The following is a 14,821-nucleotide window of genomic DNA, read 5'->3' as shown; positions in this document are numbered from 1 at the left end:
AGCTGTTTACAGGCTGTCTGTCTAACAGCAGCCTAGTTTGCATTTCAGCTTTCAGTATATCTACAAGGTTGCGTATTTTTCCACAGCAGATCATAATATATAGCATTATATAGGAAATAAGATCCACTACTGAGCATGCAAAGACAAAGACGGCTACAGGAATGAGGAAAGAAAAACCTATCAACATATTCAAATGAGAAATTAATTAGGAAAAACAGTATTGGTAATGTAAGCTCTCCTGCTGAGATTTCAGCTCCAACTGACTGTGGCCATTTCATTCACTACATGTCTTCAAAAATCACAGTCATAACAGACCTACTGAGAAGTGTTTATATTGCTGCACTTATATTTCAGGGAATAAAAAGAACAAGCATCAGACCTCCAGAGGCAGAAGAGATCTGCATTATACAGCATGGGATTTCCGTCTTACAAGCAACACATCAGATGTTTTTGCACACATGAGTGATTTTAGCTTGTTCATTACATTCTTCTTGTTGTGAGGACATCTCTGAAACTATGGCAGAAAACTGCTGAAAACTGTAAACTGAGAGTCTGGAAAATCAGGACAAAATTCAGTTTAATGAGCTAGTCTCTTGTATCATACCCAAACAGCCACATATTCTTCTGGATAGACTACATGGCTTCATGATCCTAGATGAGAAGCTCAAAAAACATGACTGCCCAAAAGCACTGAGAACAGAAAGCAATAGTACACAACATGGAAGATGTTTTTGCACAGCAAGGAGTTAATGTGAGATTAACCATCACACAGAATCCAGACTTATTAAAGGATTTTATGATCATATAAAAACTTCCTCATATTTCTACTCTGCACATACACAAACATTATCTTAATGCATTACTAGGTGCTGCTGAGGTACTCCTAATAGTGTGAACCAGCTTTGACGATTCAAATGAACATTCTCAATGTGTAGTTCAACACGGAAAATACTGCAGTCCAGTTCAGAAGGAAAATGCAGGCCACACTGAATGCACAGAAGCAGACTGAAGAGGTTTTTACTGTTTCAATGTTATGTCTTTGGAAGAGAGAGAGCATGTCTTGTGATGAAAGTAAAGACTGCTTCAGAATAGATTCTGCCAGGACTTTATCAGTATTTTGTTGTATCAAGCCATCCCTAGCCTACCATTACCACACACACAAGAGATGCTCCGAATTATGATCTGATTGCATTGCCAGTCTGATAACACTTTTAACTCTGGAGCAAAGCAAGATCTTAAACTGATAAGCAAGTACAGCTAAGGAAATTCATCTGTCAGACAGTGGCAGACCATAGCCCAAGGCAAATGCAAATGCAAAACTAGTAGTCCAAGATACAGAACCAAACCTATCAATCACAGCATAGGAAACCACCCTTCTCCCAAGAACCCCTTAGGACCTCAACTTCACCCTGCCTGTGGCCAAGAATATTAGGCAATTAGTTGTTTCCCTCAAAAGCAGGTCACCACTTTGTCCCCTTGGAAACTGCTTTGCTCCTCTTCAAAAGACTGCTCAGTAGAAGGCTTCCACTGTGTGATATACCTTATGCTGGAAGTCATCTGACAGCTGATCCCCTGAGATATTCCAGTGTCAGCCCAGAAAAAGCTATGGCTGAGGACATCTAGAACATCTGAAGGAAGATTCTGCTTCTGAACTCTGATACCTGTGCCAAACAAGAGAACCCTTTCCCATACCTTCATGAGCAGCTCTTCCTAAATCAGCTCTTTACAGCAAACACAAATGCTTCCTCAAGAGTTTGTCAGGAGCCACACCAGTCCTTTATAGCATCTCCACAACATGTACAGGCATCCAGAACCAATTCCACTGCTGGTTGTCTGTGGCCCAGGGAATAGCTTCATAGCTAGTGCTCAATGTCACTGAAGAAGGCTGTTTTAGTACTGTAGTAACGCAGTCTCACAGCTATCAGATTCCACATGCCTAAGCAACTAGAATTAGCAATCTCAGCAGTCAGTTGAAGCACTGCTTCAACAACAATTTCCTGCAGGATGGATTTCTGTCCCAGTTTGACAAAGCTGTCTACTTGGTTCACTGGATGGCTTCTAACCTCTCCTGATCTCCCATCAGTCCAGAATAAATAGTTCCAAAGGCTTTATTGGATAGAAGCAAGTGATGTTCTTCATTTCCCCGAAAGTCTTAAGGAACCTCTGGAACGGGGACATTATGAATTGCTTCTTTGATCCTAATTCTGCAGACTGTGCACCTTGGAGATCCGCTTTTACTCTTCATTTGATCGTCAGATGAAAACCACTGCAAAATCCAGCATAAAATCTGCACCCAAGAACCAACCATCTTCTGTTGACACAATAAAGCTCGCTCAGGTAAGATTAAGCAAATACTTCAGGAGCAATCGTGAATGGAAAAGTACCCAAAGACAGCTGACAATGTCATGTTAAATAAAAAAAGTCCTTGGAAAGTATAATTATTAAAGTTTTTTTCAAGGATCTGCCCTACATTGCCATGTATATGGAGATGGCTATCAATGCTGAGGGAGACCAGAGGACTTTTTTCTCTCCTTTTCAATAAATTGTATAGTTTCAAACAAAAACAAAACCAAGAATAAAATATTTTTGAGAAGAAAATCATCCTCATAAAAATGGGAAACAAAAATTTGTCCTTTTTGATCAGTTGAAGTAGGAAAACAATAAAAACTTCAGTGTTTCACCATAAAGACTAGATTACAAGGCCTTCATAATGTTTCAGCAGTAGGTTCAAATATAGCTGTCAAGGCTGCAGAGATGGGATCTTCCCCAAGTACAAAATCACAAATCTTAACTCAACTGAACTGAGAAATACAACCAATGCAATCCAGTTTTCTTTTTACTGTAAGGTAGAGGGCACCACAAGCAGTGCTCATCAACTGCACTGGAACTGTACAGCTCTCTATAGTTTTTCTGCATCGTTTCTCCCCTGTGTGGAAACGTACTCTTAAACCGAAACCTGCCTTAATCATGGATAATGAGTATCCACTTGAAAATACTCATTAGCTTATAAACAAAACTTTGAAGAGAAGGTTATTAAAACTTCGAAGAAGAAGTTATTAACAAGTCAGGAAAACCAGACATAGTGCTGAAATTTTTAAGACAGGCCTAATGACAACAATTCCACTGCTTTGAGTCTTCTTTGGAAAGAAATCTTCTAGATGATGGCAGTGGCCATGACATGAAGCACTACTTGCACGGAATAAAGTATATCATGAATCCATAAACATGCAGAAAAGCCAACTTCCAAAGTATTGTCATTTTCTTCCTCTTGACTCCACAGTATGCACTGATTAAACTGCAACCGAAAGAAAAAGGTGCTTCTCTAAATTACGACTGCCAGAAAAATATATCACAGCACTCTCAGAGAGTGTGATTTTCACAAAGAAAGATGGAAGCAGAGGAAGCAGTAATGTAAGTATCCTGTTTGCCTGAAAAGAATGACTGTCACAAGCCTTGCTTTTGAAAGTGTGCTCCTGAAAAAAAACCCCATGAGTAATGATAATGAGCAAAAACACACCAGGGAGAAAACAAAATATGATACCTATTGATTTTTCTTGTGCTGATCCACGTTCTGTCACTCTGTGTGGCAGAAAATCTAAAATCTGCTTCAACTACAGTATTACAGGAATTTGCAATGTAATGAAGGTGATAAAGTGGCAAGGAAGGCTGGGTCAGAAAGGGAAACCACAATAGCTGGAAAGTCTCTTCTAACTGTAGAACATGTAAGATTTCATATGAATAGAAAAACTGATAAACAATTTTACTTCTTATATTAATGATGAGCTTCAATAATTACAGATTCCAGAACACTTTTAACCTCTCTGGCTGCAGTAATTGGCTACATGCTCTCTATTCTGTTACACAAGAATAATATGAAAATACCTCAGATAATACAACACCTAAATCTACAGGCAAAGTTTCTTATGAAACAACCACTGAAGCCCTAGAAAGCAGGAAGAAGCATAAATAAGAGGCAGGCTTTGATTTTGTTCATTATAAAATAACTGTTAAAAATAAGAGGCTCACATTAAAAAGACTGGTTTTGCTGGAAAATGATTGGTTTAAAAAAGGACAGTGAGAGCTGGTGTTGGGCACAGGCAACAGATCATATTCATAATCAATTTCTTTACCTGTTTCCACTGGGGTATAGGAGCTAGACGGCCCTGCTCTCGTCTGCTGGATGGTTGATTGTGAACACGTTCTTGATAAGGCAGGACAGTTTGCTGCATGCAGGTTGCAGGGCAAGTGGGTTGGGAGCAAGGAGGAATGATACAACAGCAACAAAAATTTGAGGAAAGCCAAACAAATGGGAGACACAGACAGACAAACATTTAAGAAAAAAAAAGAGGGTAGGGGAGAATTCATTTAGCAAGTCATATATGAAAAGGGAGAGGATATTAAAAAAAAATAAATAATAAAAATAAGGATGGGGAAATGCACATTTTTGGGACCTGCCCTTTGTTTTCATTGTTTCTTCAATTCAGCCCTGTTATTCTAGAAAGCACGCAGTGGCTAAGGAAACATTTTACTGGTAAACAACAGGATACATGTCACCAGTTTGAGATTATGCTATGCTACTAACAGTGGTATGCAATGTAGCGTATGTATACCTAAATTCAAATTAAAGTAGTTAGGTAAGGTCCCATTCACCACCTGGCCAGAGCAGCTCAGAGTTTGATACAAGCTATTAAGATAGAGTAAGCACTAGAGCAAGAACTCAGGCACTTAAACCATACTCAGCCTTACACTGCTGATGCTGCACTGCTAGAGGTATCTTGAAGTGACTCAACATAACTTCAGATATGACTACTTTGCAGTTGCAGTAGTTCAGATGCTGTACTGAATAACCAGCAGTCACCAGGAAGCCACATTTGAATTGATATAAACATTGTGATTGTAAAGAACCTCCAGGTATTTACCTGCTATGCTTTTACACATAGAAAAATTAATCACAATTTACAAGCATAAACACATAACCTGATAATGAAAATCTTCAAATTAGAAACTAAATTAGAATTCTTAAGGGTTTGAAATGGGATTTTCCTGGACAGCTTTTCCAACAGCAATGGTAGTTATAAAAGAAACCTAATTACTGGTAAGATATTTTTGAAAGAGATGATAAAACATTACGCTGGCAGTAACAGGAAAATGGACTTTCATTAGGAAGTTCACTATCTCAGACTCCTAAATTTAATTTTTTTCTCTTTTGAGTAACCTTCATTCATCCCTAGGAGAGCCTTTGTAGTAGAAAAGCACCATTAGCTTCCAGTCTTGAGGAATTCAATTTATTACTCGCGATTTTCTGTCATGATTCCAAAATACTAGGATTTATTGACTGTCTCCTACCTGTCTTCGTAATGTTGAGGATTGTACCGGTGCATTCTCCTCAAACTTGGCCAGTAGCTGGGTTGCCATGGACTTGACTTTGTTTTGATTCCCAATGGCAGCATCAATCCTCCTCTCTGTCAGGGCACTCACCAATGTAGGTCTTTCTTCTCTGTAGCTTCGAGGAATGTCCTCCTGTCAGTCAGTGAGATCAACATTTTAACAGGTACATCCAAATTACCTTTTCCACTCTTCCTCTTTGCTGTACTAGGTTTCTACACTGTAGAAAGCAAATCTACCACTTTGCATTTAAAAGCTTGCATTTTAATTTTCTTTGGTCATCAAAAGCTGGGATAAACTTTCCTCATTTTTTCAACCTTACTTGATAAATTTACCCACCTAAGACACCACAGTTGTAACACCCTCTTAAATCTACCAATGTAAAGCAAATGGATATCTTCACACCTTCTCTGACGATTCCAAGTATTAAATTTTAGCTCACTTACACCTGTTTGGCTATAAGCACTTGATCTATCTGAAGGACTACCTTGTGGAGCATACTGGATATGTATCCATTTTGCACTAACTGAGACTACAGATCAAATATGAATGAAAGTTCTGCTTCCTGAAGGACTTTACTAAATGAAGTTTTATTCTTGGTGCACTCATCAAATCAAAGTAAATTGCACTAAAAATAGAACATGAAGGAAATGCAGTATTTCATTTCTAGTGTACTCTTCTCTCATAGGCATCAATAAAGTATTTTCTCCACAAATAGAACAAAGCATAACATTTGAAGAATAATTTTAATTTAGAAATTCTCAAATAAGGCCTATCTGGTTATAGAAAATTAAAGGATTGAAACAAGAATGAAGAATGTACCATGTATATTTCTCTACATTACACCTTCCTCATTGTAATACTTACATCCTCAGATTGGCTGGTTTTCCTTCTCTTTCCTGCACCGTCCAATTCCTTTTCCTTTTTGTCCTGAAAATAGAGGGAGGAGGTATGAAAACAAGGATAAAGACTCTTGTACATTTCTGGCCTGAGGTAAATGTCATGAGTGCACTTAAGCTTTGCAACACAACCAATTAATTCCCTAAGGTCATTCTCTATCTGCTTAAGGAAAGGGTTTGCTTTTGCTGCTGCTGTTTGTTTGATTTTGTTTTTTTGTTTTTTCCTTTATTTGCTTTAGGGATTTCTAGCACTCATATTGGAAAGTCTACCTGACTAAAGTATATCCCCAAATTCTTCCAAAAAGCTAGGATTTTAAGTCTGAAGCATCACAAACTGAAAATGTATATTACCAATGCAATTCTGCAATTATAAAGGTCATGTATTGTCGAGAGCTGATGAACATCTGGTTTTCAGTAGATAAATAGCAGACAAACAGATTAATTTCTAGTACCACCTACTTGGACAGCAGCATAACAAACACAAGTGTTATCAGACCTGTGGTACAGTTACCTTTGGAGTGCGTTTCCGAGATATACTTTGTCCCAGTTTACTGAGAAAAGAGATTGGAGATTTGGTGCTGGCAATTAGGGCAGCCTTTTCTTCTGCATTCAGATCCACTCTATCTGTAAGTAGAAGCAGGTCGGAAAAGGAATGCCAAGAAATTATTTCTGAAGTGCTGTTATTAAATATATAACATAATGCTTTCTTTATTTTGCCAAAATCAATTCTCCCTCTAGGTTTTATAATGNNNNAGAATACTGTGTTTGTTCACTTTTGTATTTGAAGAGCATCATCATCATCAGTATTAATAAAATGAGTTCAGAGTTTTGAAATAATACCTAATTGATAACACACTATATATTTTAAAGGCTGTTAAACACATCTCTTTTTTTCATCAGAATTATATACTTGAAGACTCTTAAGACGTTACAAGATCATCAGTAACACACACATACACACACACACATATATATAGCATTATTAAGACATAGAGATGGACAATCTTTTCTTCTGTTAGGCAATTACATTCCTCAGTTCTGATTTGTCTTTCATTTCTGCCTCTCCTTGGCCTGGAGTTACTCTCACTGTTCATGGATGGTAAATAACAGCTATAAGCCTTGGCCAGTTTTGAAATTTCTACCGAACAATTACTAACAAGGCATCTCACATTAGTGAAGACTGATGAACCCCTAATAGCAGCAAGAGAGAAAAGAAGTTGCCTAGTAGAGCTGAAGTGTTTTTAAACTTTTGAGAACATTAGTGTGAATTTATTAACTCCTCTTTTTGCTCCTGATATTGCTAACGCAGTTAGCAGCAAAAAGGATATAAGCAACAATAAGAAGGTAACTTTTTGTAACATAAAGTTATTGAGTAACTGGTTATAAGCTCATGTGGAAAAAAGCATGAAAATAACATATTCACTCTGCAGCTGTCTTTACAGATCATAGTCCTGCACCAAACTCCTTACCACTTGAAGAGATGGTGTCTTTGAACATCTCATAGAACTGTGTGAGGTACATCACCATTGACAATTTATCTGGTTCCCCGACAGATGCCATTTCCTTTCCAGTCATAATGGGAGATATTCCAAACTCCTTTTCCGCAATGTCAAAGGCCAACTGGTTATTCTTCTCCACATTGTGTTCATCCAAAGAATCAAAGTCTCTGCAACAGGCAGGAAGAGGGTGTGTAATGAATCAAGTGGAAACCAGTCTTCTGAAAGAATTCGGGTGGTGTTGGTTTTTTTTTAATCTCTCAAATTTACTTGCCAACAAATTCTTTTGTACTGTACAGTTGATGAACTTTGCTCAAACGTTTTCTTTTTTTTATTTGTTATCCTCTCAATGAATCTATTTTTTTTCCCTTTTAAGAACCTACTGGTACCTCTGCCAGCCAGTGTTTTCCCATTCTAGAATGAGGTAGCTATTTTACCCACTACAAAGTTTACAGGCAACAACCTCCCTGTTCAGACACTGAGTCACTACATCTACAAGGGGCAGCCTCAACTTTAAAAAGAATTACTGTCAAAAGGAGATTAAGAAGGCCTGTGTAGAGACTTGTTCACAAGAAATTTAACTGAACCCGTCAACCATTCCTGACTAATTCCACACAGAGAAGAGCTTTCTGACAATAATGCAATCTAGTCCGTACCAATTTGAACTTTAATTCGGTCAAATCATCCATAAAGGAAAATGACAACATGTTTACCTTCATATTCATTAAGCTATTACAACCTTCCACTCCGCTGGTGAATCACTGTACATTAGCTTCCATCAAGCTTAATTGAATTCATTTCAATCCATTTCTTCGTTAGTCACAAATGCATTGCCTCAGTCTCAATAGTACTAGTTTGAAATAAAACTACTGTTCTGCTCTCCCCAGATCTTCAAAAGAGCAAATTACTTACATTAAGTCTGGACGGTATCTGTGGATAATGGCACACAAAGCTAAGCCACTTTTCCATGACATCGTGAGATCGGTCACATTTACACCAGCATACCCATCTGTCTGCCTCTGGCACCAGCTGAGCAATTTACTAGAGCGAGCTACGGACTCTGTAAGAAATCACGCTGTTAAGCAGAAATGCACAAAAACTCTTTTCTGAATTCTAACTACATCATAAAAAAAAAATACAAATCAACAAATAAAACTTTCATGTAGAGGATAAGCTCCTTCTACAACAGACAGCATGGGACAAAACTACTGTTATTTTTTTAAAGACTATCACATCTAATTTAGACGCAAAAGAGGATTTTTCATTTGCTAAAAAGCATTCACCTATGTTATAACTTGACATATAATTCACCCTAAAGGAACGCCAAGAATTATAAAGAAATCACAAAGGTTTGCTTTAAATATGACCTAAAGGTTATAGAGTAGTACAATATTCTCTGGAGCCCAGATACAGTATTTCTAATGGAAAAACTGCAAATGTACATTTGTAACTTTTTCTTTTCTATTGAAAGTTTTCCATTAGAAGTACTGACCTGTTTTGACCTTGCCTTACTGCAAGATCTGACAAGATTACAGCTTAAAGGGATATGGTTGCAGGACAAAGAATGTATCCATAGACTAACTAGATTTTGAGCAGTGATAGGAAGCTCAGCAGCAAAGCACTATTGAGGGAGTCCCTGAACACTATCTGGACAGAATATTGCAAGTAAAGTAATGTTTCATTTAATTAAGCTGGGAGATGAGATTAACTAAATAAGAGTATGAACATGAAAGATTATAACAGACATACCTTCTGTTATTTTTATTAGAATGTTGGGTTTATGATTAGAGTGAATTCAGAATAGCCTTCTGCACTTTAATTAAGGATATTATTATAGGATAAAAGACATGAAGAAAAATGCTTGTATAAGAAAATATGCTCTAAAATTTTAACAGCATTACAGAGGTGGGAAATTAGGTAAATAAAAGTATATTTGCATGTTAATTGAAACTTGAATGATTAATAAAAAATCAGATTGTTGACAAAATTGTTTTATCTAAACCAAAAGAAGCTGGTTAAACAATACACTAGAGCCCTGTTGCTGCATGTGCCTTGTGCTGATGCGGCATCAGAATATCAAAAGGAATGGAGCAGTAACCAGACCTACCATTCCGAGTCAGCTTTGGTGTCCTGGAGTTCACAAAATTCTCTATTTCCAGGTGTATGTCTTTCAAATCTCCTGTATTATACAAGTGGCGTACCTAAAATGATACAAAAAAGTGACCAACACACTGTGTACCCAATAGATACAGAAAGAGCAGGAGGACAAGCAGCAGCTATCCCAAGGCAAAAGAGCAAGTATTCTTATGTAGCAGAAATCTCTAGCCCAAGAAGTCCAGAACAAGGAACAACTCATCAGTACTGAACAGTCTGCCTGACTGATGCAGCTCAGTGGATATCAGACTGCAATCCTAACCTGGTACTAAAAAATGCAGGCAAAATCAAAACTACAACTGAGTTAAAAGTGCATTTTTAAGACTTCAAAACTAAACAAATTAGAAATTTAGTAAAGAGGTCAACTCTTGACTGATATACCTGCATTTCACTGCTTCCAGTTATACTGCCACAGTCACGTCACTATCCCTGAAATACTAGCATAGTTTCACCTAAGAAAAGACAGTGCAGATTACAAACACTCAGAAGCATCACTTCTCTCCAGTTACCTGCTGTGGCCGCAAGAAGTTGACGTTGATATTGGGATACCGGGTGGCTGGATCAATGCTATAATGGCTGAAGTTTTTACTCACATTCTCAGGAGTGGTCTGAGGCAGTAGTCTATAAATGCTTTCCCTTGGGAGGAAAAAAAAAATGTGGGGTTGTTTTTGTTTTGTTTAGTTTATATATATATATATATATATATATATATAATATATTAAATATTATATATTTAAAAGACACAACACTATTAATATCGCTAAATCAATTCTGGAGAGAAAAAACTTCAAAAGCTAAGAATCCTTATCAGTGTATTTAAATCCGCAATATAATACTACACCAGAAATCAAAAGGAAGGAAGAAAATAATACACTGACCACAACTAAAAGGGTTCCCCACTACAGGAAAACACTGACACTGAAATGACTCATAAAGAGGACTGGAGTACTCAGCCTGTGAGGAGAAGCCAAATAAAGTGGATTTGGCCAGCCTGAAGGCTGAGGAGAGATGGTATTGCTCTCTGCAAATGTCTAATGATGTCTGGCAACAACCAGAACATGATTAACTTCACCATTATTCAGAATTCAGCAAAGGAGAATATTAAATGTTTAACATAGATAGAATTTTAAACATTATACTACAGTTCCTAACAGAAGTTGCAGTTGTTTAAAATAGGTTCTTACACATTGATTTATGGACTCCATTTTATAATGACTTAAGTTCTGATTTTAAGCAATGACCTTATGTCACTAGAACAAGTCTCAACAAAAGATGATAAAAACATCAAGAGCAATACTCCAGAGAAACAAAGACAAGGTGTTCTTTGGCTCACATGAAACAAAGTGACCAATTATTTGAAACAAAAGACAGGTCACAGCTTCCTTGAGAGAAAACTATAAAATATATTTACCCGACAATAAGGGACAGCAAAAATTTTTGTTTCCCATTTTAAAGGTACCTACACCTTCATCTGGTTTGCTATTGCAATGCTTGTGACAGTAAGTTAGGCTCACTTTCTCTATGTATTGCCGATAAGCACCAAGAAGAGACTCTCCACCTAATCAGTTTTGTACAACTAGGACCAAGAACAGCTACAACATTTATTTCTCTTCTATTAATATACTTTAGTTTATCGGTGCCTTTGGATATATTTTTTTAATTCAGTTATAGCTAAAAGCACCCTCTAAAAACAGCAGGAATCTGCGTATTGGTACTGGCAAGGACGAGAAAGAATGACAAGATATTGGAGGATTAGAACTCAGAATGTAAACATTTTTTTCTATTACCTCTCTGCAAGAACTTCCAAAGGACTTGCTCCGAGTGACCAACTTCGTACCATCCAAGCAGAGTCCATTGCAGCTAAAAATCCTCTCGCTATTCCAGTTCCCATTGGCCAAAATGGCTAATATTGTAGTTTACAAAAAAAGATGAGAAAGAAAAAGCATCAGTTAGGGAAAGCTTTAAATTAATATCAAGAATATAGACAGGGAATAATCTGCTGGGAAGTTTTAGCTCAGTAATTAGCTCAAAACTCAACTCCCACTGGGCCAGAGGAAGCCAGACAAACCATGAATTGTCCATGACGTCTCCAATAAGCAAACTCTCATCTATTTCCAACAACAATTCACTGCCTAAAGTGCCTTAAAAGCTACTTTTCAATACTGCACTTTTTAACCAACTATAAAATACTAATTATTAACAGGCTTAGAGTATGGTCCCATACAGAGTGTAATTGCCTCAATAAGAAGCACATGGAACCAATATAAGAGACATTTCTGTACATATTTTCTTAAGCAAGATCGTTTCCATACTAAATATTCCACTTCCCCAGGACTCCTACCCTTCATTCAAATCTCCTACTTTTATACAATAAACAACAGCACTTCTAATAATAACTATCTTATAGGCAGTGCATATTTCAGTGATGGATGCAATAGTTTGTGCTTATGCTTCGATAAGTCTAAAAGACAAACCTCCAAGAGACTGTCCCCAACCAATGCCACAAGTAACTGGTGGCCATTCTGCTCTCGCACCAGTGCTGCATTCTCAGATGCATACATACAGGTGAAGTCAAACATTGCCACATCTGGCTGCCCATAGTGATTGATGGCGAAGTCCAGTGATGGCAGCTGCTGATTAGTAGAAAAGTCAGCTGCTTCTCTGGCATAGTTTAGCAAAGCTTCCTGGTCCACGTTCTCCCGTGAGAGTAATAATTCCGTATCAGCATAATCCTGACAAAGAGAAACAAGTAAAAGTGAGACAGCCAAATCCACAAGGTTATTTTAAGACTGGCATATGTAAGTGTTGACATGAAATTTTATACAAATCCACTGATAAAGGTCTGCCCTTTAATTCTTACATTCCTAGCAATGTTTATCATTTGGAGTAAAAATCTGTAAATACCACTGGCATTTCTGAGTGTGAAACGGCTAAGAAACTTCTGAGCTTTTCACTTCACACAAAAGGAACAAGATCTCAATCTTTTTGCATTCACTTGTAGGCAAACTACGTTTACCATTGCTTCTGTCAGAATCTGATAAGACTTTCTTTACTCCCTGCATTTTCATTTTTATAAACGAATAGCCCACATAAGCCAACAAAAGTTATTTCTGTGTAATCTTGCTTAGCATGCACAAAACCCCCACACTGACAAGTTTAGATGGCATAACAGTCTTATAACACTACTACTGGCTGAAAATGCTTGAGAAGGGCATTAACAACAAATGTTAGCTTTCTAAAATACACCTGTGTAATAACATTATGTGGTGCAAGAAGAGTGTTCTTTCAGTGTATTAAAAGTAAAATTTCCCCCAAATCTTAATATATAAAAGTTAATACCCACATGCCGTATTACACCTTTATCCAGCAAGCTCTGTTTTTTGGCAGTCATGACAAAGTAGTGTGTATCATCTTTATAGTAGACGATGTTCTCTAAGTCAATACCTTGTGACAGAACAAAAGATAATGAAGAAACAAGCAACAAATGAGCTCTACTGAAAGAAAGTAAATTGAAACCATATGGTTAGAAGACCTTAGAGAATGGCAGGCAACCTCCTTCCATGCTTTCTATGAGTTTAAAATCTGTATCTTCAGCATAACCAGAAACAAAGCAATTCAGCTGTATATAGCTACCTCCCTCGAAAAATGTATTCATCATCACACTAAGTTTTGTATTCAGATGTGGAATGCAAGAAGCAAACTCAGGCTTCTTTTATGAATGGCTCAGATTTCCTGAAAATCCTTAGGGAAATAAGTCCTGAACAAAAATGACACACATCTGAATGACACACATCTGCTTTGTACAGACATATAGAACAGCTGCAAAAATGAGGGAAGTCAGATATCAAAGAGAGACAGAAAGGACAGACTTCCTTGCACATGACTTTTATTTATTGACTAAATATTGTGATACCTGAGTATCAGAAGTCAAATAGCTTTAATTGGAAATTTGACAATTGCTGACATACCAGTGGCTTCTCGTAGATCCTGGAAGAACTTCTGGTTGAATATGAAAGCCACACCACTGATCTCTTCTACTTTGGCTTCAGCTGTGGTGTTACGATTGATGAAGTTCGCTGTGATAGCAATCGCTAGTTTACCACGGAACTCTTTTCGGCGAAACCCTGCAAAGGATAAAGGAGCAACGTTGAAGAACAGAGCATAGCTTCAGAGAAGGCTCAACACACCGCAGACTGGTGCCCTCAAAAATAACGGAGATTGGAACTGATGTTTTACAAACTACTCTACCAAAAAAGCAAAAATCGCTTCATCAGAAAAATAAATGTTCTTTTTTAGGAAAAAGGCTCCCCATTCTTTCTTATCTCTTTCCCTAAAACTGCAACTTGCATAAAAACATTAAGAGAAAATTCTCTACTACACTGTAGAACATTCAGTGCTTTCAACTCCTACTCCCAAAATTGAGAGATGCAACACTATGCAACTAAGGAAAAAAATGTGGGAAAGATTATTCAGGTCAAAATACCTGATTTTTGTGCTAGTGGATAGGAAAAGGAAAAAGACAATCCAAATGCCTTTTTTAAGCATAGCTTTCTACACTGACTTTTTATTTCCTTTACAATTAATCAAATGTATTGATTTTGACTGGGATTTTGAAGGCCACTTTTGTTCACATCTACTCTAACTAATTTAAGAATTAGTTGCATTGTAAAGTGAATTATGGGCACACCGTTACCTTCTAAAGTGTTCCTTCTGCCATCCCCTCCAATGATTACTTCAAATTCATACTCTGATACTGGATGGGTTTTTGGATGGACCAATGCACGCCAACCTATTCCTGTCAATAAATTCTGGTTTAATGACAACATAAACAGTGCACATAGTAGAACAGACGTGTAAAAATTCTTTTTGCTATCCATAAACCCTTTC

At 37.3% G+C, this 14,821-nt stretch overlaps 1 protein-coding gene across 10 annotated transcripts in view; it reads right to left on the bottom strand.

The window, feature by feature from the left end:
* MICAL3 (microtubule associated monooxygenase, calponin and LIM domain containing 3) overlaps positions 1 to 14,821 on the bottom strand; it is a 165,777-nt gene that overhangs the window by 79,425 nt on the left and 71,531 nt on the right. For 7 of the 10 annotated variants that reach the window (XM_015864896.2, XM_032443641.1, XM_032443654.1 and 4 more), the window contains exons 5-17: positions 14,628 to 14,729; positions 13,903 to 14,058; positions 13,278 to 13,378; positions 12,409 to 12,666; positions 11,722 to 11,837; positions 10,444 to 10,570; positions 9,888 to 9,981; positions 8,693 to 8,840; positions 7,754 to 7,950; positions 6,796 to 6,908; positions 6,253 to 6,315; positions 5,347 to 5,520; positions 4,131 to 4,223 (exon numbers count right to left, since the gene is read on the bottom strand). In XM_015864896.2, coding sequence (XP_015720382.1) covers positions 4,131 to 4,223; positions 5,347 to 5,520; positions 6,253 to 6,315; positions 6,796 to 6,908; positions 7,754 to 7,950; positions 8,693 to 8,840; positions 9,888 to 9,981; positions 10,444 to 10,570; positions 11,722 to 11,837; positions 12,409 to 12,666; positions 13,278 to 13,378; positions 13,903 to 14,058; positions 14,628 to 14,729 — 1,742 coding nt within the window. The remainder of the gene's footprint in view (positions 1 to 4,130; positions 4,224 to 5,346; positions 5,521 to 6,252; positions 6,316 to 6,795; positions 6,909 to 7,753; positions 7,951 to 8,692; positions 8,841 to 9,887; positions 9,982 to 10,443; positions 10,571 to 11,721; positions 11,838 to 12,408; positions 12,667 to 13,277; positions 13,379 to 13,902; positions 14,059 to 14,627; positions 14,730 to 14,821) is intronic. The other 3 variants (XM_032443679.1, XM_032443715.1, XM_032443731.1) reach the window with 1 other exon arrangement.

The sequence above is a fragment of the Coturnix japonica genome, chromosome 1 (genome assembly GCF_001577835.2).
Source record: "Coturnix japonica isolate 7356 chromosome 1, Coturnix japonica 2.1, whole genome shotgun sequence".
Lineage (NCBI taxonomy): Eukaryota > Metazoa > Chordata > Aves > Galliformes > Phasianidae > Coturnix > Coturnix japonica.
Note: the sequence above shows the minus strand (reverse complement) of the source record. Positions and strands in the feature narration are given on the sequence as shown.